The sequence below is a fragment of the Scyliorhinus torazame genome, chromosome 7 (genome assembly GCF_047496885.1).
Source record: "Scyliorhinus torazame isolate Kashiwa2021f chromosome 7, sScyTor2.1, whole genome shotgun sequence".
In the NCBI taxonomy this organism is placed as follows: Eukaryota; Metazoa; Chordata; class Chondrichthyes; order Carcharhiniformes; family Scyliorhinidae; genus Scyliorhinus; species Scyliorhinus torazame.
Genome location: NC_092713.1, coordinates 23624544 through 23649611, shown reverse-complemented (window position 1 = coordinate 23649611; position 25068 = coordinate 23624544). Strand labels below are relative to the sequence as shown.

The following is a 25068-nucleotide window of genomic DNA, read 5'->3' as shown; positions in this document are numbered from 1 at the left end:
GGAGGTCACTAAGATGATTGATGCAGGTAGGGCAATGGATGTTGTCTATATGGACTTCAGTAAGGCCTTTGACAAGGTCCCTCATGGTAGACTAGTACAAAAGGTGAAGTCACATGGGATCAGGGGTGAGCTGGCAAGGTGGATACAGAACTGGCGAGGTCATAGAAGGCAGAGAGTAGCAATGGAAGGATGCTTTTCTAATTGTAGGGCTGTGACCAGTGGTGTTCCACAGGGATCAGTGCTGGGACCGTTGCTCTTTGTAGTATATATAAATGATTTGGAGGAAAATGTAACTGGTCTGATTAGTAAGTTTGCAGACGACACAAAGGTTGGTGGAATTGCGGATAGCGATGAGGACTGTCAGAGGATACAGCAGGATTTAGATTGTTTGGAGACTTGGGCAGAGAGATGGCAGATGGAGTTTCATCCGGACAAATGTGAGGTAATGCATTTTGGAAGGTCTAATGCAGGTAGGGAATATACAGTGAATGATAGAACCCTCAAGAGTATTGAAAGTCAAAGAGATCTAGGAGTACAGGTCCACAGGTCATTGAAAGGGGCAACACAGGTGGAGAAGGTAGTCAAGAAGGCATACGGCATGCTTGCCTTCATTGGCCGGGGCATTGAGTATAAGAATTGGCAAGTCATGTTGCAGCTGTATAGAACCTTAGTTAGGCCACACTTGGAGTATAGTGTTCAATTCTGGTCACCACACTACCAGAAGGATGTGGAGGCTTTAGAGAGGGTGCAGAAGAGATTTACCAGAATGTTGCCTGGTATGGAGGGCATTAGCTATGAGAAGCGGTTGAATAAACTCGGTTTGTTCTCACTGGAACGAAGGGGAGACCTGATAGAGGTCTATAAAATTATGAGGGGCATAGACAGAGTGGATAGTCAGAGGCTTTTCCCCAGGGTAGAGGGGTCAATTACTAGGGGGCATAGGTTTAAGGTGAGAGGGGCAAGGTTTAGAGTAGATGTACGAGGCAAGTTTTTTACGGAGAGGGTAGTGGGTGCCTGGAACTCGCTACCGGAGGAGGTGGTGGAAGCAGGGACGATAGTGACATTTAAGGGGCATCTTGACAAATACATGAATAAGATGGGAATAGAGGGATACGGACCCAGGAAGTGTAGAAGATTGTAGTTTAGTCGGGCAGCATGGTCGGCACGGGCTTGGAGGGCCGAAGGGCCTGTTCCTGTGCTGTACATTTCTTTGTTCTTTGTTCTTTGTTTGAAATTGGATCTGGTACAGTTGAGCAGCTCCAAGTTTAAATCTTATTTTTTTAATGCAATGTATAAAAATTAAGTCAAATAAATTACTTAGTGCAGCATATTGCTGTTATACATTTGGGGTTGTATTGTTACTTGGTCAATTTAAGAATCTAGTCACGTGTATAGTTTGTGATGTCATCGGCATACTTTCCCTCAGTCCAGATCAAGCTTTTGTAGAGTTAGCCACTGTTCAATACATCGTTGTTGTTATTTGCATTGAACCACACATGCTACAAATTGGAGTACAGTGTTCAATTCTAGTCGCCACACTACCAGAAGGATGTGGAAGGTTTAGAGAGGGTGCAGAAGAGATTTACCAGGATGTTGCCTGGCATGGAGGGCATTAGCTATGAGGAGAGGTTGAATAAACTCGGTTTATTCTCACTGGAGCGACGGAGGTTGAGGGGCAACCTGATAGAGGTCTACAAAATATGAGGGGCATAGACAGAGTGGATCGTCAGAGACTATTTCCCAGGGTAGAGGGGTCAATTACTAGGGGGCAAAGGTTTAAGATGCGAGGGGCAAAGTTTAGAGGAGATGTACGAGGCAAGTATTTTACACAGAGGGTAGTGGGTGCCTGGAAGCCGCTGCCGGAGGAGGTGGTGGAAGCAGGGACGATAGTGACGTTTAAGGAGCATCTTGACAAATACATGAATAGGATGGGAATAGAGGGATACGGACCCCGGAAGTTTAGAAGATTTTAGTTGAGACGGGCAGCATGGTCGGCGCAGGCTTGGAGGGCCGAAGGGCCTGTTCCTGTACTGTACTTTTCTTTGTTCTTTGTTCACGTTCCTTTGTCCTGAGATTGCAGAACAATTGCATTGTTCTCTCTATTAAATAGGAGAATCGTATTAACAGACTCGGACAAGCAGCAGCGATATTCTTACTGCAGATCGTTGAAGTGCAATCGAAAGTTGGAATTGTCACTTTTAGCAGCGATGCCAGTATTCAAACACATTTGAAATTGATTGATAATGATGATGTGAGGAAAGAACTTGTCCTACTGCTACCGACATCAGCTTCAGGCGGAACAAATATCTGTGCCGGTGTTCAGGCTGGATTCGAGGTAACATCTGAAAAGCTTGAAGGAACTTTCAACAACACATTATTTGCTGTTATTACATTTTCCCCATGTTGACAGGAACTAACTGTTTTGTAGGTACTTCGCGATGACGACGGTGCCACGCGCGGTGAAGAAATCGTTTTGTTGACTGATGGGGAGGACGGTGGAATAAGCAGTTGCTTCGCCGAGGTTAAACAAAGTGGGGCAGTTGTCCACACTATAGCATTAGGACCAAGTGCGGCCGCAGAGTTGGAACAGCTGTCAAACATGACAGGTAATAAACGCTGAAAGGCCCTTCCATTGTGGTGGAAACATTAGGATGTTTAAAATGATTTGGCCAGCTCTCAGCTGAAATAAGAAATTGCGTTCCAATTACTGGGGAGACACCTGATGGGAGATTGGTGGCATTTGTCGAAAACCTCTCTCCGAGTAAGACTCAGACAACAAAATACAGGTTCACATCAACAGTTAATTTATTTTACTTGCCACAAGGGGAGACCGCGCCTAACCAGGGGTTAGGGCGAGAATCCAAAGTACGATAGCTCTCCTGCGTATTTATACCCTGGAGTAAACGAATGCCAAATGACTTTGAATCTTGGTGCCTAAAAATACCCTTACTCAGTTTAAAATCCTAAAAGACCTTATTTAACTTCAAATCGTGACTCCTTTTAATGCCAGGATGCACTCAGGCTGTATCAATAATGTATCAATACATGCCTGTGTGTGTGACAATGTGCGCAAACAGATGAATATAGATAAGGAAGTGACACTACAATACATAGGAAAGGGGACCCACCAACCTATTCTTGCCCTCTCAGCAGTGTTTTTAGTACCCCACAATTATGGCCACGTATCCCTTAACACCCTCTCCCTCACCCCCACACTCATTGCTCATGCTGAACGGCTGGGTTAAAATTTGGGCCAAATTTTTGAATACTTTAATTGACAACCAGTTTTCATTAGGAAGTTTCTATCACATTGCAGGAATTCCTCTCTTAATTGGCATTAACTTCAAGGAATAGGTTAAGAGACATTCCAATTAGATGTCTCATTGATGTTAAGTATCCAATAATTGACACTGGTATATAAAGGAGTGCAGGTGGCACTTTTTTTGGTGTGGTGTGGTGATAGAGTTTTGTAGAGTGCGTTAAAGGAAAATAGAGGTGTTTGGGAAAGGAGGAGCACTATTGACTCTTTACTCAACAGCAGGCAGAAGCTAACATGAACCACATGTTTTTTCAATGTTGATGACATGTTTTTCTCTTTCCATTCTTCAGGGGGTTTACATTTTGCAGCCACTGACAACGTGGATACAAGTGGATTAATCGATGCCTTCACTGGATTAGTATCAGGAAATGATGACATTAGTCAACAGTCTATTCAGGTCGGATTACGCTCAGAAAATGAATTTCGAATTGTTCCTTTGCCAACCCAATAGTAAAATATAATAATTCTATTTATTTGATTCCAGCTTGAAAGCTTTGGAACAATGATTTATGATGGAGATTGGATGAATGATACAGTGCCTATCGATAAGACTGTTGGGAATGATACATTTTTTGTAGTTACATGGGAGAAGCAGATCCCAGATATATTTGTAGCTGACCCCAGTGGAAAGGTTTACAACAAAGATGACTTTGTGATAGATGAGACTTTACTCACAGCCCGTCTTAACATTGATGGCACCGCACAGGTATGGATCAAAATGCATTCTTTATTCTTTACATTCTGCAATGTAATTCCTCTCAAACAAATTGTTTTTGTCTGGTAGTGCTAAGTTCAGCTTTCCTGCTGCTATCTATCCTTGATTTTGACAAGGTCACATTCCGTACAACAGTCCTTCATGTGCTGTCTGTCATCGGCCAGTTGAGTCCACGATGCAAATTGAAAGAAGCCAATGGGTTGTCTTCCTGGCCGTTTCTACGGTGGGAAATGTATGACTTCTGTTTCCATCAATTGGTGAGAAGGCCGGGCATTGGGAAATGTTCATTCAATCTGAATGTCAGCCTTGGGACTTAACTCATGGTGGCATCACAGTTCAATCCTGAGTTCACCTGACTCTCGCGCACGCATATTTCTCAGAGGACACAATTTCAAACTATAGCTCCTCGAGATGAGGAGAAATTTCTTCAGCCAGAGTGTGGTGAATCTGTGGAACACTTTGCTGTGGAAGTCAAATCACTGAGTGTCTGTAAGATCGAGATTGATAGGTTCTTGATTAATAAGGGAGTCGGGGTTATGGGGAGAAGGCAGGAGAATGGGGATGAGAAAAATATCAGCCATGATTGAATGGCGGAGCAGACTCAATGGGCCGATTGGCCTAGTTCTGCTCCTTTGTCTTGTGATCTTATGGTCTGATGCCTGGATAGCATATGAAAAGACAAAGACCGTCAGCTCTTTAAACGTGTTGTGCCATTTCAATAAACTATGGCTGACCTGTATCTTAACACCATTTACTCAGCTTGATTCCATACCCCTCGAATTCCTTGCTTCCCAAAAATCAATCGACCTTAGTTTTGAAAGTTTACTTTGCCTCCTAGCCCCAGAGAACTCCAGGATTCAATTACTGCTTGTTGAAGAAGGGGTTTCACTCCCTTATGACTGATCTCCTTTGTTCTAGATGCTCGCAGTGGAGTTTAACCACATGATCAAATTTTTAATTGTCTTAATTAGATCCCAATTAGATCACCCTAATCTTCCATACTCAAATAAATACTACCTTAATCTTTGTAACCTTTCCTCATGTGTTAATCGTTTTAGCTGCAGAAACATTTTGGAGAATCTGTACTTGTATCTTCACCAAGATCATTATGTCATTCCTGATGTTTGATTGTCAGAACTAAACAAAGTGCTCTAGATGTGGTCTACCCAGAGCGCTATACAACTGTGCCATAGCGTCTACTGCATTGTCTCATCCCTTTGAGGGTGAAGGCTCATTTACTATAAGACCATAAGACATAGGAGTAGAATTAGGCCACTCGGCCCAACGAGTCTGCTCCGCCATACGATCATGGCTGATATTTTTTTCATCCATATTCTCCTGCCTTTTCCCCATAATCCCTGATCCCCTTATCTGTTTCAATGCAACGAGTGTCAGGAATAAGGGAGATGAACTTAGAGCAAGGATCAGTACTTGGAACTACGTGTTGTGGCCATTAAGGAGACATGGAATTCACAGCGGCAGGAGTGGTTGTTAGATGTTCTGGGGTTTAAATGTTTTAAGAAGAATAGGGAGGGAGGTAAAAGAGGTGGGTGAGTGGCACTGTTAATTAGGGAGTGCACCACAGCTGCAGAAAAGGAGTTGGTTGAGGAGAGTTTGTCTACTGAGTCAGTATGGGTGGAAGTCAGAAACAAGAAAGGAGCAGTCACTTTATTGGGAATTTTATATGGACCCCCCAACAGCAGCAGAGAGATGGAGGAACAGATTGGGCAGCAGATCTTGGAAAGGTGCAGAAGTAACAGAGTTGTTGTCATGGGTGACTTCAACTTCCCTAATATTGACTGGAACCTCCTTAGATCAAATGGTTTGGATGGAGCAGATTTTGTCAGGAGTGGACAGGAAGGATTCCTGACTCAATATGTAGATAGGCTGACTCGGGGGGAGGCCATATTGGATTTGGTGCTTGGCAACGAACCAGGCCAGGTGTCAGATGTCTCGGTGGGAGAGCATTTCGGTGACAGTGATCACAAATCCTTGACCTTTACCACAGTCATGGAGAGTGATAGGAACAGACAGCATGGGAAGTATTTATTTGGGGGGTGGAAATTACACTGCTGTTAGACAGGAGCTGAGGAGCATAATGTGGGAACAGTTGTTCTTGGGGAAATGCACAACAGTAATGTGGGGGTTGTTTAAGGAGCACTTGCTGCGAGTGCTGGATAGTTTTGTTCCACTGAGACGAGGAAGGAATGGTAAGGTGAAGGAGTGTTGGATGACAAGAGAATGGAGCTTCTAGTCAAGAGGAAGAAGGAAGTTTATGTAAGCTTGAGGAAGCAAGGATCTGGCATAGCTCTAGAGGGTTACAAGGTAGCTATGAATGAACTCAAAAATGGACTTGGAGAGCTAGAAGGGGGCATGAAAAAACCTGGTGTTCTACACTTATGTGAGAAATAAGAGGATGATCAGAGTGAGAGTAGGACCGAACAGGGATAGTGGAGGTAACTTGTGCCTAGAGTTTGAGGAGATAGGGGAGGCCCTAAATGAATGTTTTGTTTCAGTATTCACGAGAGAGAGGGACAAGATTCTCCAGGAACATCCAGAGTGATTCACGCCCGTTTTCTCCCGGGCGTGGGGACATAACCCCATTAACAGAGAATTCCGCCCACTATCTCTGCGAATCTCTGAGTATCTTTTCCAACAATTTCCCTATCACTGACATCAAGCTCACTGACCTATAATTACCTGGATTATCCTTGCAACCCTTCTTAACTAATGGTACAACTTTGGCTATCCTCCAATCCTCTGAGATCTCACCTGTGGCCAATGAGGACACAAAGATTTTTGTCAGAGGCCCAGCGATTTAATCTCTTGTCTCTCTTAGTAATCCGGGATAGATGCCATCTGGCCCTGGGGATTTGTCGAACTTAATGCTTTTTAACACCTAACACTTCCTCCCTCGTAATAATGACCTATTCTAAAGTGTTTACACGTCCCTCTGAGACACCACCAATCAGCATGTCCCTCTCCTTGGTAAATACCGATGCCAAATACTCATGATGGACCTCACCTACTTCCTCTGGTTCTACACATAATTTCCCTCCTTTGTCCTTGAGTGGGCCAACTCTTTCTCCTTCTACCCTCTTGTTCCTAATATACGTATAAAATGCCTTGGGATTCTCCTTAATCCTGTCTGCCAAGAACATTTTGTGGCCCCTTTTTGCCCTCCTAACTCCCTGCTTGAGCTCGTTTCTACTTTCCTTCTATTCTTCAAGTGCTTCATCTGGTTTTTAGTTGCCTGTACCTCACATATGCATCTTTTTTCTTTTAGACAATATTCTTAATTTCCCTGGTCATCCAAAATTCTGTTCTTCCTTTTTACCGGCACATGCCTATCCTGCACACCCATCAACTGCTCCTTAAAAGTCTCCCACATGCCAAATGTGGATTTACCCTCAAACAGCCTCTCCTAAACACCAGCCTCCAAATCCTGCCTAATCTGGTTGTAGTTAACCTTCTCCCAATTTAGCACCTTCACCCTAGCACAACACCCGTCTTTTTCCATGAGTATCCAAAAGCTGACGGAATTGTGGGCACTGTTTACCACATGTTCTCCCACTACAACTTTGATGACCTGGCCGGGTTCGTTCCCTAGTACTAGGTCCAATATAGACTGTCTACATATTGATCCTAAAAACCTTCTAAGACACACTTAATTACCGAACAGTATTCAACAGCACCCTCACATAATTCAATGCAATTTCCCTTTAAGGGGGACAGACTTCCTTTAAGAACAGAAGAGTGACACACAATTCCACAAATTATTTTTCTTGGGATCCACTACCAACCTGATTTTCCCAGTCCACCTGCATATTGAAGTCCTCCAAGATTACTGTAATATTGCCTTCTTTATATGCCTTTTCAATCTCCTGATTTATGTTCTGCCCCACATCCTGACTATTGCACAGGGGTTCTCTCCATGTCTGCGTGGGATTCCTCCAGGTGCTCCGGTTTCCTCACACTAGTCCCGAAAGACGTGCTTGTTAGGTGTGAATTGGACATTCTGAACTCTCCCACCCGTGTACCCAAACAGGCGCTGCAGTATGGCGACGAGGGGATTTTCACAGTAACTCCATTGCAGTATTAATATAAGCCTACTGTGCTGCTCCAAAAAACATTGACAAGTTCAGGGAACCCCTATCTGTCCTATAATTAACAATGAATATTTGTTTCCCAGGCAGGACATTGGAAGTACAGCATCCTGAATCCTGGAAGCGACCAGATCATAACTATCACAGTAACATCCCGAGCAGCAGATGAGAAGATTCCCCCGTTGACAGTCAATGTGCTTATCAGTGAAAAGGATTCTTACGGTGGAAGGACAATCTATGCAGAAATCAGTCAGGGATTTTCACCAGTCATGTTTGCAAATGTGACAGCCATTATTGAACGGCCCACTGGTCGTCCAATTGAAGAGCGCCTTTCTGATGATGGTACAGGTAGGATACACAATGTAACACTGTGAAATCGAACATATACTGAAATTGTAAATGTTTGAAATGTGGATTTTTTTTCCAATTTTAACTTCTGCTACATCAAATGTCTTCCAAAAAAAGGACTGTTGGGATTTGGACCCGATCCTAAACACCAGAATAAGAAAATTATGGCTGGGGAATAACCTTACCCACAAAAAAGGATAATAACTTATTTTGGAATGCAAGCTCGTAAGTTGTATTATACAATCTAATGTCACTAGTCAAGGCATGGTCGTGAATCCTCGGACATCTGGGGTCTTTTCCTCTTCGTTCCTTTACCCTGGTCTCATGAGACAGTTCTTCTTCAAGTTTTAAACATAGTCAATCTACTTATAACATACATGTAAAACCCTTTTTCAGCATTAAAAATTTAGCTCTATGTTCCCAGCCTACCTTAACTGCTGGAACTGCATGTTTTTCCGCTACTCGCTAAGTGCTTTATTCTCTCTCGCTCTCTCTCTCTTTCTAACTGAAAGCAACTTCCTGAGAAAGATTGTTCACTTTTTTTTTCTTAAGGCCCTCAAGCTGGATACTAATAAGTAAATTGATTCTTACTGCAAACCTATGACTATCATAGGAGGTGGTTGTGTACAGAGAACATAGAACATACAGTGCAGAAGGAGGCCATTGGGCCCATCAAGTCTGCACCGACCCACTTAAGCCCTCACTTCCACCAATAACCAATCAAAACCTTTTTGGTCACTAAGGGCAATTCATCATGGCCAATCCACCTAAGATGCATGTCTTTGGACTGTGAGAGGAAACCGGACCACCCAGAGGAAATCCACGCAGACATGGGGAGAACGTGCAGACTCCACACAGACAGTGACCCAGCGGGGAATCGAACCTGGGACCCTGGAGCTGTGAAGCCACTTGTGCTACCGTGCTGCCCACAAAAGTGGAGTGATATTGTCACTGGTATTGTCACTGGACTAGTAATCCAGAGACCCAGGGTAATGCTCTGGGGTCCCGGGTTCGAATCCCGTCAGGGCAGATGGTCAAATCTGAATACAACAAAAATATGGAATTAAAAGTCTAATGATGACCCTGAAACCATTGTCGATTGTGGTAAAATCCCAACTGGTTCACTAATGTCCTGCAGGGAAGGAAATCTGCCCTCCTTACCTGGTATGTCCTACATTTGATTCCAGAACCACAGAAATGTGGCTGACTCTTAACTGCGCCTCCCTCCCCCCGAAATAGCCTAGCGAACCACTCAATTCAACGGCAATTAGGGATGGGCCACAAATACTGACCCAGCCAGCGACGCCCACATCCCAAGAACGAATAAAAAATAGGTAACTTCTGGATTCTTACAAGAATCCCCAACGTTTGACAATTACCCGTGGACTGGCCATGTCTTGAATAAATGCTCACCACCCAGCGGCCTGCCAGGTATTAACTCCTAAATTTGTTCTCTGACAAATGCTATCCCCCGGCAAGACCCCTGATACGTGACCTATTTTTATACCCTTTTCGCAAGTAGCTTTTGCAACATTCAGCCCAAGTCGACACAACTAATAACTTCTAAACAAATGTTTGCAATTGAAAAAGTGCTTCTGGCTTTCCGAAAACAACCTAACCTGAGCTTGTACCCAACATTTACAATCCTTGACCAATAGGAAGTGTGCTTTGGTTTTTCTACAATAAACTAACGTCACCTTCTACTTTTACTTACAATTCTAGCCCTTAGGCCATCCTGATAGCCAATCAGCATCGCGGTTTTGGCTTCTGCTTGCTGCTAATGCTGGATTCACTGGAGCACAAATGTGCAAATGTTCCCCAACAATACTTCAGTGCATTATTTCTTAAGGCTACATTACAGAATTTTGACAAAAGAGATGCCAACTTAAAGACTTCTGAACAACATTCCAGTAATTCATACAAATAAAAATAATTCACCATTAAGCTTAGGTATGGCACAGTTTGATGACTCAATCCTTATTCATTACACAACTACGTCAACAAGGTAAGGTCTAACAGCACAGAAAGGCTTTATGATGTGAGTTAATTTTTCCAGATCATTGAAACAGACAATAGGGATGGAACTCCAGTGAATTTGCTGATAGTGAGATGGGGGATATGACATAATTTTGGAAGAGATTTGGTGACACAGTCTGAAAGTTAGGTAATTTCGACATTCTGAATTCTCCCTCTGTGTACCCGAACAGGCGCTGGAGTGTGGCGACTAGGGGATTTTCACAGTAACTTCATTGCAGTGTTAATGTAAGCCTACTTGTGACAATAATACAGATTATTATAAATAGGTGGATAATTAAGTTTAAAAAAACATAACTTTATGGGCAATCTTGGTAAATCAAAAAGCTAGTTTTATTGCAGTGTGGGGAACTCCAAAATATAATAACTGAAGTGCAGAATATTTAGTTTATTACAAATGGGCTTACCCTGGTACTGGCCGCAGTTTATCAAAGGATTCACTGTTCTATGAAGACAGATGAGCTGTGTCTAGTAGGCAAGGCTGCCTGCAGATTTCTGATCTAACTTAGGCCAAGTTCGGCCATGAGGCAAACATTTTCTGGAACAGATTTGTGGAGATGCAGCCTCGAATAAAGCATTAACATCAGGAATGCGGTTGGGTTGAGTGACAAAGACTTCCTTACGTGATGCATTCCTGGACCTCAGCTCAGAGTTCGGACCTGATACATAAACAGAGGACTTACGTCAGCTCTCCCCAGACACGTTTTAGGCAACTGGTCAGCAGGGGACCCAGCCGAGGGTCCAGGACTGGATGGAAGATGGTGTTTGGGAGGTGATGGGTGTTTGAGTAAACCTTTTATTCGATTTATGTTGTTTTCGATACTGACAGTTTTATTGTTATCATTACATTGACTTGTGTAAACCCGAGTGACCCTGGAGCTTTCTATCAGCCTTGGAATTCCATAACCTGTGTTTCAACCGTATACAACAGCAGCCTGCCATAACTCAATGCAATTTCCCTTTAAGAGGGACAGACTTCCTTTAAGAATGGAAGAGTGGCTGCAGCACTGTTTGACACTCTGCTGAACATAGAGGCAGTGCAGCAGGCACTCGCTCCTGTGTTCTGTGTGTAACTGAGGTGACAGCGCAGGATTTACGTGTTGCCTACCTTCACCAAACCTGACACGGGCAAGTCACGAATTGTGACTACTGTGGCTGGATTATGGCACAACCCAATTATTAGTCTTAAGATTGTTATTTACATCAATAAATGATGCAATGTGTATCAATATGCTACAATTACAGTAATTCATCAGTGAAATATGCATGTTAGGATTTGAAATGAGCTCTTCCCTGATCATTCTATTTTGCACTTGTCATCAATGAATGAACCCAAGCACAGTATTGTTATTCCATTCTCCTCTCAGTGCCCAGATGTTTACCCTTTCCTGCTTGTAGGTGCTGATGTCGTCAAGAATGATGGTATCTACACCAAGAAGGTCTTTAAGTTTTCTGGATTTGGAAGATACAACTTTAAAGTGCGTGTAGAGGGAAAGGACGGGGCTACAAAGAAGGCAATCCGAACAGGGGCACGTGCCTTTTACATACCAGGATACACGGAAAATGGTAAAATGCCAAAGAAGATTGTGCAGAAAGCCAATTGCAGTGGTGTATGATTTTATACTGTGATGAACTATTGAGGTGTAAGTTCTCCGTGTGCATTGAGTGCTGTCAGTTGTAGCTGCAGCTGGGAAGATATTTTGCATAATGCATAAACCTTCTCGTAATTAATTGCAGGAAATCATACCGATCCTAACAACCCATATTAAGTCCTAAGTTAAATAATGGCGTTGGCTAATGTTGGAGACCCACTCACCCATGGGCAATGTCACCCCCCACACACATGGGCATTGCCCCATAACTGCCATGTTTTGGCACCCCACTATGGGATCGCTGAGGGGCCCCCTTTTCAGCCCTTCCCATGCCCCCTTTCAGGCTTCCCCTTCCAGGATCCCTATCTTTCATCGATTTCCCAATTTCGGACTGTCCGGCGATATAACCGGCCGGCTCCGATTCATGCCGGGTACGACATGGTTGTTAGATCGCGCCCAAGATCCATTGGACTTTCTTGAAGAGGAGACACAGGGATCTCAGCGGCCCTCCAGCCAAGACCCCCGTCATCTCTCTAAGATTCCACACAACAATGCAAACCCAATGTTAAATAATTCTATACAATACCACCTTGCGTATTCTAACATGGTACCAGTAATAAAAGTAAATTACTGTGGATGCTGGAATCTGAAACGGAAGAGAAAATGCTGGAAAATCTCAGCAAGTCTGGCAGCATCTGTAGCGAGAGAAAAGAGCTAACGTTTCGAGTCCGATGACTCTTTGTCAAAGCTAACAGACAGAGAAAGTGGGAAATATTTATACTGTGGAGTGAGAATGAAAGATGAGTCATAGCCACAGAAGCCCAGGGAAACCGGGTGCTAATGGCCACAGAAACCAAGGGGAAAGAGTGCTAATGGCAGTCTCCAGAGAGAACAAAAGGTGTGAAAGGTCAAACAGCAGGGAAACTAACATCAGAGGGTGAACTGTAGATGTGGGGGGAGGGGAAGGGGGAAGCAAAGAGGAGAAAGGTGCAGGAACGGTGGATAAGATTGGGGGGGGGAAATGAAATGTATATTAAGAAAAAAAGAAATGGTAAAAGACAGTTAAAATGAAATGGAAACAAATGGGTCGAGGTGGGGCTGATTTTCTGAAGTTGTTGAATTCGATGTTCAGGCCGGAAGGCATTCCTCCAGTTTGCGTTGAGCTTCTCTGGAACATTACAGCAGGCCAAGAACAGACATGTGGGCATGAGAGCAGGGTCTTTTGTTAAAATGGAAAGCAACAGGAAGGTCAGGGTCCTGAATGTGTACAGACCGAAGATTCTATTTTATAATCAATATATGTTAATCCTTGGAGAGAGATATCATTGTATGATCTTGATGTAATCCAGCAAATGTTGAACTGTAACGGATGGCAGTATCTCCGGAATCGTAGCTGGTGTTGAGTTCATTAATGTTAAGAATCAACACAATCCCACCAAAACATTTGCTATAGAATAAAAATAATTTGCCTCATCCAAGCCACACTGAATTTGCCACCTGGAACTATCTGGGAGGCTGATGTATTCTGTTCCTTTTATAAGGGATCAGAGCCAAAACAGCAAAATATTCCATAAGATATAAGAGCAGAATTAGGCCACTCGGCCCATCGAGTCTGCTCTGCCATTAGATCCTGGCTGATATGTTTCTCATCCCCATTGTCCTGCCTTCTCCCCATATCCTCTGATCCCCTTTATTAATCACGAACCTAATCAGACCACAAATATTCATTGTTAATAACGTTCAGAAAGAAACAGAAGAGAGCTTGAATGGAATGGTTAGATAAATGGTACAAAACTAGAGAAATGATACAAAATAAAATAAAACAAGCAAATTAACCAGCAGAGAGAAATAACAGTCAGGTTAAGAAGAAAGTTAAACAAAGAGAAGAAATTCAGGATAAAACAAGAGGGAGAAATGAACCCAGAAAATGCTGGAAACATTCTGCAGGGAAAGCAGTTTTGTGGAAAGAGAAATGTAAGGGATAGTTTTTAAGGTCTATAACTATTCGGGAAAACATGCTACTTGCTAGATTACGTGCTGGGCAGATGTTTCCCCTGGCTGGGATATCTTAATGTAAAGGGGCTGGATTCTCTGATTTTGAGACTAAGTGCAGACGCCGGCGTGGAAACAGTGGTGTTTTATGACAGCAGAAACGATGCAACAGCTGCACCGATACAACAACTCTAAATGGGCACGCACCATCACCACGTGGACGCAACCGGTTCCAAGAGAAACGGAGCTGGATTCGTCGGGTCTGTGATTGCCGCGCAAGAGGCTCATACGCTGCAGCCGCACTGAAACGATCCATCCCCCCACACACACACCGTCCCAGCCAACAAGATGGCTAGAAGGAGAGCAGAGCCACTGTTCAGGGACGCTGAGCGGGACACCCTCCTGGACGCTGTGGAGGAGAGGCGGTTGACCCTGTACCCTGGCCCGGGAGGAAGGCCACCATGCATCACCGTTCGCCATGCCTGCGCACAGGTGGCAGAGGCGGTCTGCGCCATGGGCAACGTTGTCCGGACTGGCATCCAGTGCAGGAAGAAACTGCATGACCTCATCAGGGCGGCCAGGGTGAGTAGGTAGCGCTGGGGCCCTGGCACAACCCCCCTTCCCCCCCCAAACACATTTAACCCAGATATTCCCCCCCCCTCCCCCAGGGGACGGCTGATCCCCCACCCTGCCCCACATGCCCGCACCCATGCCAGCCACAACTGGAGACCCTGGAGCTCGGGTCGGAGGAGGACACAGACTTTCCATCACAGCTGTCTCCAACACACTCCACCATCTCAGAGACCATCACCTCAGTTGTGCACATTAGTGAAGAGGCTCTTGGGACACTATCTGGTGCGCACCACGCATCGCCTCCGGTACAGCGGTTGGAGGAAGGGGCAGTTGAGGGGCCAGACCGTCGGAGGGATGACCAGCCCCAGACGTGTCCCGGGCTCCTGGAACATCCAGTCTAAACCACAGTGGAGATGCAGTCAGAGACCCAGAGATTACAGGAGGGGATGACAGCCGGCTACCAGCACCTGCTGAGTCCCCCTTGCAGGAGCAGTGGGCGACGGTCATGGCTGCCACCCAAGCCGACAACGCACGGGTGTGACGTCCGCGGTGGAGGCAATGGGGGCGGTGGTGTCGGATATGGGTCAGAGTGTGCAAGACCTGGGGCACTCTGTGCCAGTTAAGGGCTGAGGCTCAGGGCAGTGCCGCCCTCTCACAGCAGCCATGTGCCAGAGCCACCTGGACATCGCAGCGGCGATCCTCAGCGTGGCTCAGTCACAGTAGGCCATGGCTGAGAGCGTCAGCGGCATTGCCCAGGCGATGGCTGGCGTGGTGCAAACACTGGGCGGGGTGGCCGCGTCCAAGAGGTGGGTGTCCCAGTCCCAGGGGGTGGTGTCCCAGTCCCAGAGGAAGGTGTCCCGTTCCCAGAGGGAGGTGTCCCGTTCCCAGAGGGAGGTGTCCCGGTCCCAGAGGGAGGTGTTCCAGTCCCAGAGGGAGGTGTTCCAGTCCCAGAGGGGGTTGTTCCTGTCCCAGAGGGGGTTGTTCCTGTCCCAGAGGGGGGTGTCCCAGTCCCGGAGGGGGGTGTCCCAGTCCCAGAGGGGGGTGTCCCAGTCCCAGAGGAATGTGTCCCAGACCCAGAGGGAGGTGTCCCAGTCCCAGAGGGGGGTGTCCCAGTCCCAGAGGGTGGTGTCCCAGTCCCAGAGGGAGGTGTCCCAGTCCCAGAGGGAGGTGTCCCAGTCCCAGAGGGGGGTGTCCCAGTCCCAGAGGGGGGTGTCCCAGTCCCAGAGGGTGGTGTCCCAGTCCCAGAGGGATGTGTCCCAGTCCCAGAGGGATGTGTCCCAGTCCCAGAGGGATGTGTCCCAGTCCCAGAGGGATGTGTCCCAGTCCCAGAGAGAGGTGTCCCAGTCCCAGAGGGGGGTGTCCCAGTCCCAGAGGGGGGTGTCCCAGTCCAGAGAGAGGTGTCCCAGTCCCAGAGGGACGCGGCCCAGTCACTGGCTGATGTGGCACGGACCCTCAGCGTGGTGACACAGTCCCAGACGGAGATGGTCCACACCCTGTGCTCCGTGGCCATGAACGTGCAGACCCTGGTCAAGACCAGAGAGGATGCCCAGAACTGGCAGCACCAGTTGGCATGGGGGGTCTCAGTGGATGGCTCCGCTCGCACCCCCATCCCATAGAGTAGCCCGGTGGCCATCGGGCACCCCGAGGGAGAAGGAGGTGCTGGGACACCTCTCTCTGGGACTGGGACTCCCGCAGGGGAGGTGCTGGAACAGCGCAGCACCTCGGACTTCACCCCCCCCTCCTGTCCCTGGTGAATCTGGTGGACAGCGGGCAGAACAGGGCGGCACCACGCCAACCGTGACGCCCGAGCAGCAGAGGGGTTCAGCCAGGCCGGGTCGCCCCAGGAGACGTGCACCAAGGGGATCCTTGTCATAGGGCAGGAGTCACAGCAGGCCGCCTCTGTAGTGATCTATATATCTGAATGTATGGGTGTATGTTGACGATATCATCATTTGGTCCACGACCAAGGAAGAACACATCAAACGCTTAAGAAAAGTATTTGGGACAATCAACAAGTTTGGATTAAAATTGAACCAGGCAAAGTTTACATTTGCACAATCATCTTTGAAATTCCTGGGAGCGACCATATCCTCTCAAGGAGTCAAACCTGACGATACAAAGATGGCAGCAATTCAAAATATGAAAACGGCAGAAGATAAGAAAGCTCTTCTGAGGCTTCTGGGTTTGTCAATTTTTGGGGCAAGTTTATATCAAACCTGTCATCGAGAACGTCTGCATTAAGAAATCTGATCAAAAAATCAACCACATTTGAATGGACACAAAGCCATCAAAACGAATGGACAGGTGTGAAACAACAACTAATGACCGCACCGATACTCCCTTTCTTCGACCCGATAAAGAGCAACTAAAATATCCACTGATGCAAGCCAAGGAGCAGTTCTCTTACAGCAAGATAAACACTCAGATTGGATACCTGTAGCATATGCTTCAAGAGCTATGCCTGCAACAGAGTGCAGATATGCACAGATAGAAAAGGAATATCTTGTATTATTGACCGGAATACTTAAATTCCATGGGCGGGATTCTTCGCCGGCGTGATTCTCCGTTACGCTGTCGCCCGGGGGTTTCCCGATGGCGTGGGGCTGCCCACAATGGGAAACCCCATTGATCGGCTGGCGTAACGGAGAATCCCGCCGGCGGGTCGGGGCATAAATGTGGCGCGGTGGAGAATCCCGCCCCATGACTATGTTTATGGACTGCCAACCTTTACTGTGGAGTCGGATCATAGGCCGTTGGTCCACATCATTGAGAAAAACGACATGACACCTAGACTCCAGTGTATCATGATGAAATTCCGAAGGTATGATTTCAACTTGACAAATACAGCAGGGAAAGAGCTTATCATTGCAGATACTCTATCACGTTCCATTGCCACAGAGAGCACACCAATGGAATTCATCAGAGACATAGAAGCTCAGGCTCAACTATGCACGGAGAATCTTCTGGGATCTGATGGAAAAACTCAAGTTAATACAGCAAGAAACAAAGAAAGCAGCAACTCTGCTGTGGGTAATGCACCATCTACAACATGGGTGGCCGAAAGGGCGTTGTCCTCAATACCACAACATTCAAACAGATTTAACAACAGTGAATGGTCTATTGTTAAGCCAAGATCAAATTGTTACCCCGCAAAGTCTTTGTTCAGAAATCCGACAGAAAATTCACGAGGGACACCTCGGTATTGAGAAACTCGTAAAAGGAGAGCAAGGTAAGCGGTTTATTGACCTGGGATCAACAGGGATATCACTGACATGGTCATAACATGCAAAACCTGTCAAAGACACCAACCTGCACAATGCAAGGGAAACTTCAACAACATGAACTCATCACATCACCATGGACAAAAGTAGGGATCGACCTCTTCCATGCAACTGGTCATGACTGCGTTCTCATCATGGATTACTATCCAAACTACCCGGAGGTTATGAAACTTCCAGATCTAACATTGTCTTCAGCCATCAAAACATGTAAAGAAACATTTTCGCGACATGGGATTCCACAAACGGTAATGTCCGATAATGGTCCATGTTTTGCTGGTTGGGAATGGTCAGAATTTTCAAACAACAACAATTTTCGACATGTGACGTCCAGCCCACACTATCCACAATCCAATGGGAGGTAGAAAAAGGTGTTCACATCATTAAACAACCCATCAGTAAAGCGAATGATTCACAATTTGACATACATTTAGCTTTATTATCATACAGAGCAATTCCATTAGTTTCAGGACTTTTACCACAATGCTATTCAACAGAGATATTAGAACTACATTACCAGCGGCCTGTAAGGACAGAAAGTTAGACACCAGTTAAGTTGGCAAGGGTGCAGGGCACCGTTTAGTAATATGAGCTAGGGCACAGACTGTGTATATTTGTCCACAATAAACACCTGTTAACACCGTTGAAACCTGCCCCAGTGCTCTGTCTGATGAGTGTGGGGGTGGGATGGTCAGTGCTGGTCAGTGGGAGTGGGGGGTGGGTGACGAGTGCAGGCCCCGTTGGTGGACCGTGCTCCCCCTCCCCCCCCCTCCCCCCCCCCCCCCCCCCCCCCCGCCCCGACTGTTCCCAGCACCCCACCCCAGGGATTCAATGGGACCGTGTGATGGACTGGTCAGCTCGCATGCAGGGATGACCCAGGTGGAAGGTGCTACTGTGGGCTTGAGTCAGACATTGTCTAACGATGTGGAGCACGGAACTCGTCGCAGAGCGGGTTGTCATCATCCTCCATCCCATGGACCAGACCCATTGTCACTGCCAAGCCAGTGCTCCCAGCTCATTGCGCCACAGGTATGTGTCGTGGAGAGGGTGTGCACGCGGGTGGTTTGGTGGTGTGGGAGGTGAGGGGATTTGGTGGTGTGGGTGGTGAGGGGGTGTGGGTGTGGGATGGTGGTGTCTGTGCCCCTGACCAGCTGCCCCCCTTCCCCTCCCCCCCCCCCCCCCCAGTCGGTGAAACATGAGGCGACGAGGGAATCCCGTGCGTGCTGGTCATGGCGATGGCGTTGTGTAGCTTCCCGTGCCTGCCTGGGGTGTCATGTCCCGCTTATTGTCCCCCTCCCTCGCATTCTCCTCGTCTGACACGGTCTGCCCTTCCTCCTCATCCTCCTCCAGCGCATCACCCCTCTGCTGGGCTATATTGTGGAGGATGCAGCAGGCCACCACGAGGCGGCCGGCCCTCCTTGCCTCGTACTGCAGTGCCCCGCCAGGGCGGTCCAGGCACCTGAAGCGCATTTCCAGGACCCTGAAGCACCTCTCCACCACACTCCTGGTGGTTGTATGGGCATCGTTGTAGTGGGTCTCCACGTCGGTCTGTGGCCTCCAGATAGACGTCATCAGCCATGACCACAACGGGTATCCCCTGTCGCCCAGTAGCCAGCCCCGCAGCCGGGTTGGTACCCCACAAACATGTCGGGGATCACCGAGTGTGCCAGTATGAAGGAGTCGGGCATGCTGCCCGGGTATCGGGCATGATGCGCAGAGGTTGGTCACAGACCAGCTGTACGTTCATGAAAATGAAATGAATGAAAAATGAAAATGAAAATCGCTTATTGTCACAAGTAGGCTTCAAATGAAGTTACTGTGAAAAGCCCCTAGTCGCCACATTCCGGCGCCTGTTCGGGGAGGCTGTTACGGGAATTGAACCGCGCTGCTGGCCTGCCTTGGTCTGCTTGCAAAGCCAGCGATTTAGCCCTGTGCTAAACAGCCCCTGGGGTGGTAGCCCCTCCTGTTTGTGTAGAGCGGCCTGTTATCCGCAGGTGGCCGTAGGGCGACATGCATCCCCTCGATCACCCCCTGGACCCGGGGCATCCCGGCGATGGCAGCGAGCCCCGCTGCCCGGGGATCCTGGTGGTTGTGGTCCACATGGTAGTGGATGTACTGGCCCGCCTGGGCATATAGGGCTTCCGTGACAGCACGTATGCACCTGTGCGCCGATGTCTGCGATATCGCGGACAGGTCCCCACTCAGCGACTGGAACGACCCCGTGGCATAGACATTCAGCGCGATCATCACCTTGACAGTCACCGGGAGCGGGTGCCCTCCCCCACACTCCTGCGGTGCCAGATGTGCTATCTGTCCCTCTGCTCCTCCGTAGTATTTGCATGCCCGGTCCGGTGCATGCGGTTGCGGTACACGCGAGGTCTCATGCGGTGCCCCCTTGGCACCTTCTCCTCCTCCTCGGCTTGTTGGGCGGCCAGCCCTCCAAGCCTGAGCCCTGCCCCTCTGCAGCCACCTCCTCCTCTCTGAGAGGGCACCGCTCATGCTGCCGCAGGTCATCTCGCAGAGCTGCAGCCATCGCCATGGCGACCAGCATTATGGGTTGGTGTCCGAAATTCTCTGCAGGGGGTGAAAGGCCAACATGTTAGAATGCCGCATACTCCTGTGCCCACCCAGGTACCATGGGCTACATCGTGGCCCCGGTTGGCACTGCGGGCCCCACCCACGCATGACCCCCCCCTCACCTCTGCCCCGTCGGTATCTGGCCCTGTGGGTACCACTGATCCTGGCACCCATCCCTACTGCCCTCACTAGGGGTTGCCTTGAGTGTGGCTCTGGATGGTCCCCTGGTGGGTGGCTGCTGGTTGCGCGGGGTCTTCAGGGGCAGGGGGTGCACGCTGTGGCAGGGCGTGGGGTGGGCGCACCCATACGGCCGGTGCCACTGTGTAGAACTAGAGGCTGGAGTGGGTGGTGAGCAAGCTGGATGCTGTAATTGCGTTCGGTGCCTGGGCACCGCCCCAATCCTGTGTGTGGGGGGGGGGAACACAACGGCTGCTCGGCCCGCCCTCCCCCTACCCTCCACTCCTCCTCCCCTCCCCTGGCCCTGGCAAGGTCCCCCCCCTCCCCGCCATGACCAGCACGGCCGGTGTCCTGGCCAGCAGCCTGCAGTCACTCCACGCCATTTCCTACCACAAGTGAACCACGCTGTCGGGAACTCGGCCCATCAGAGGCGGTGTATCGTGGAGGCCCCGGAACATCAAGTGTCAGGCCCGCTAATGATAAGCGTACTGTACTTTCAGCTGCGTGCTGAGTGCCGCTTTTACACCATTTTGCGGGGGTCGGAGCATCCGATTTAGCGTCAAACCAGCATCTACCGCCATTTCGGCGTCAAAAGTTATTCTCCACCCAATCGAGTTTCATGATTTTGCCGTCGGCAAACGGAGAATCCAGCCCCAAGATCTTCAATTCAGGGTAAGGGACGCGATCTAACCGAATTGCAACTGAGTCCCGTGTCGAACTCATTTAACCGGGTGTGCCATGCCGTAAAAGACCATGCCATCCAACAGGACTCTATTGCAAAGGGATTTGATCCCAATTCCTTGGGTGGATCAGGTATATGTATATAGAGTGAGACTCCATCTAACATGCCGATTTGCCAAATACTGATCCCGTTCATTGTGGACGGAATCCAAATCGTGACGTCTCGCGAGATTACAGGAGGCGTGGCAAGCCGGGCAAATCCTGCTACGTAGTGTGTAATTACCCGTAATTGCCGGCTGCGTCGCGCCCCAATTCGGGCGCGGCGGATAGATTCCGCCCAAGGCATTGACCATTTTGGACTGGGATTAGGAGAAATCTCTTCACTCAGAGGGTTATGAATCTTTGGAAATTCTAATACCGAGGATGGGCGGGTTGTCTTGTGAGGAAAGGTTGGACAGGTTGGGCTTGTATCCACTGGAGTTTACAAGAGTAAGAGGCGACTTGATTGAAATAGTTACGATCCTGAGGGGTCTTGACAGGGTGGATGTGGAGAGGTTATCATAGAATTTACAGTGCAGAAGGAGGCCATTCGGCCCATCGGGTCTGCACCGGCTCTTGGAAAGAGCACCCTACCCAAGGTCAACACCGCCACCCTATCCCCATAACCCAGTAACCCCACCCAACACGAAGGGCAATTTTGGACACTAAGGGCAATTTATCATGGCCAATCCACCTAACCCGCACATCTTTGGACTGTGGGAGGAAACCGGAGCACCCGGAGGAAACCCACGCACACACGGGGAGGATGTGCAGACTCCGCACAGACAGTGACCCAAGCTGGAATCGAACCTGGGACCCTGGAGCTGTGAAGCAATTGTGCTATCCACAAGGCTACCGTGCTGCCCTCTTGGGAGAGAACCTAGAACTAGGAGTCACTGTTTAAAAATAAATGGTCGCTCATTAAAGATGGAGATGAGGAGAATTTTTTCCCTGAGGGTCGTGGGCCTTTGGAACTCTCTCCCTCAAAACGCGGCAGAAGCAGAACCTTTCAGTACTTTTAAGAGTTAGATTCTGGATAAGCGAGGGGATGAAAGGTCATCGGGGTTAGGCGGGAATGTGGGGTTGACATTTCAATCAAAAGCAGCGTTGATCTTATTGATTGGCGGAGCAGGCTCGAGGGGCTGAATGGCCCACTCCTGCTCCGAATTCCTATGTTCCTTTGACTCTTTCCCATTCTTAATGCCCACCATTGGGGTATGTTGGAAGGATTTGCTGATTGATCCTCAAACTGTCTGTCATTAAACGGTACCTTTCTTGGCCTCAGATTGTTTAGCCAAAGCCAGAAAATTGTCCTGTGGGAAATTGCAGGCTACTCAGGTAGATCAAGTCTTTTTGTTGAAGGGTATTGCCAGTTACGTTTGGGTATAAGAAAGACATGTCTCCCTTTCCATGTAGGCGTGATTCAAATAAACCCACCACAGCCTCCAATCAACTTGGAAGGTCTTGCGACTGAGTTAGGAGATTTCAGCAGGGTCAAATCAGGAGGAGCAATTTCAGTTCCCGCAGGAACACCCCCTGTTGATGTTCCACCGTGCAAAATCACAGACCTTCAAGCAACAATCGTCAAAAATAAAGTTGAGCTGGAATGGACAGCGCCAGGAGAAGACTACGATCAGGGAGCAGGTAATTGTTGCTCAATTGAAGTTGCTTATAAAGACCATTTCTATGCAGCAGTGATTTGAACAGATTGTTGATGAATGCTGATGACCAGTGGAGATATCTCACACAGGCTTGACAGGTCAAATGGCCTTCCCCTATCGCCCGGTCATATTTTCAGCCTTATTCAAGCAGCATTTCGAGGTGGAGTAAATACTATCCGATTTATCAAGTCGAAGATCACCTATATTTTTATGATGCTTTGTGAATGCATTAATTTCCTTTTTTGTTTTTGTTTCTTAGCGTCTCGCTATGAGATGAGAATGAGTGACAGCCTCCTACAGCTACGGGACAATTTCTCAACAACTGCGCCGGTTAACTTGACCAGCATGAACCCGCAACCATTTGGCTCGAGGGAAACTGTCGCATTTGTTCCTGAAAATACAGAATTGAAAAATGGGACAACTGTCTATTTTGCTCTTTGTGCATATGATAAAATCAATCAGCCCTCTGCAATATCTAATGTAGCCAAGATTTCTGTCTATGTACCATGGATTGAGCACCCAAAAGGCAATAATGGTAGGTTGGAGGTTGTTTGCAGTGTAATTGTTGTCACGATTCTTGTGTGTTTGATCATTTGGGTCATTAATTACGTGGTGCAGAGAAGAAAATGTAGAACTTATGTACCAGCATAATGTCCTTTGTTAAGAACTCCGCTGATGTTAGATGTGAGGGTATCTGTAGGATTTACTAATTGTTTGGGGCCTTTAAGGAATGAACTAAACACATACTGGAGAACAAAATGATTCTTAGAAATACTGAGTCTGCAAAAAGTAGAATCAACTTATATGGCACGGCACAGTAGCACAGTGGTTAGCACTGTTGCTTCATAGCGCCAGGGTCCCAAGTTCGATTCCCGGCTTGGGTCACTGTCTGTGTAGAGTCTGCACGTTCTCCCTATGTCTGCGTGGGTTTCCTCCGGGTTCTCCGGTTTCCTCCCACAAGTCCCGAAAGACGTGCTGTTAGGTAATTTGGACATTTTGAATTCTCCCTCAGTGTACCCAAACAGGTGCCTGAATGTGGCGATGAGGGGCTTTTCACAGTAACTTCACTGCAGTGTTAATGTAAGCCTACTTGTGACAATAAAGATTATTATATTATAATAAATGAGTGAACTATTGAACCCTAGAGGTCATGTCTGCAGATACTAACAATGTTTTGAAGGATATACTATGTAAGCCCCACCTAAAGAAACAATATGAAGACACATTCAGAGAATTGCAACAATCTAGTAACATAGTTAGGCGAGAAACTAATAATGACATAAAGACTTTAAACCGGGAGAAAGCGCATGGGAAACATTAATTAATCTTGAGTAAATGATTAATGTCTAATTAACTAATCAGTTGTTGAGTGATTGACATCTTTCTGAATGAATCAGGGGGTCTCAGCTGAGACCAAAAAACAATGAAAAATGAGTATGGGGCTAAACTATAGATAAGGATTTCTTTAAGAAAATGATTGTATGAATAATTTTTCTGAGGAATTCTAGCCTTCCGGAATTCTTTAATAATCTGTTGAAATTACTTTTATTTTGAAGTATTTTCTTTACCTTTTTCTTGTGTTAATGTTTTTAATGATTTTTTGCTGTATTCTGACAAGTGTATGTATTATTTTGCTCTAAGGTTTGATTCAGTTCTTGCACAAGTGTATTGAGTGAAATTTTAGTAATAAAGTGTGTTTTGGACACCGACATCAACTGGACTGAGTACCTTATTTTTGGAAGAAGAAATAAGATATCCTTAGTACCCCAATGGTATTAAGGCAGTTTGGTAGCACAATGGCTAGCACTGTGGCTTCACAGCACCAGGGTCCCAGGTTCGATTCCCCGCTGGGTCACTGTCTATGTAGAGTCTGCACGTTCTTCCCGTATCTGCGTGGGTTTCCTCCGGGTGCTCCGGTTTCCTCCCACAGTCCAAAGACGTGCAGGTTAGGTGGATTGGCCATGATAAATTGCCCT

The 25068-nt window shown here is 47.4% G+C and overlaps 1 protein-coding gene across 1 annotated transcript in view; it reads left to right on the top strand.

Moving 5' to 3' along the window:
* The window catches only part of LOC140426090 (calcium-activated chloride channel regulator 1-like), a 70830-nt gene extending 46027 nt beyond the window's left edge, over nt 1–24803 (top strand). The window contains exons 7-14 of the mRNA XM_072510433.1: nt 2111–2335; nt 2429–2606; nt 3610–3716; nt 3804–4025; nt 8227–8488; nt 11921–12088; nt 22848–23075; nt 23352–24803. Coding sequence (XP_072366534.1) covers nt 2111–2335; nt 2429–2606; nt 3610–3716; nt 3804–4025; nt 8227–8488; nt 11921–12088; nt 22848–23075; nt 23352–23743 — 1782 coding nt within the window. The 3' untranslated portion in view covers nt 23744–24803. The remainder of the gene's footprint in view (nt 1–2110; nt 2336–2428; nt 2607–3609; nt 3717–3803; nt 4026–8226; nt 8489–11920; nt 12089–22847; nt 23076–23351) is intronic.
* Nucleotides 24804–25068: the final 265 nt, after the last annotated feature.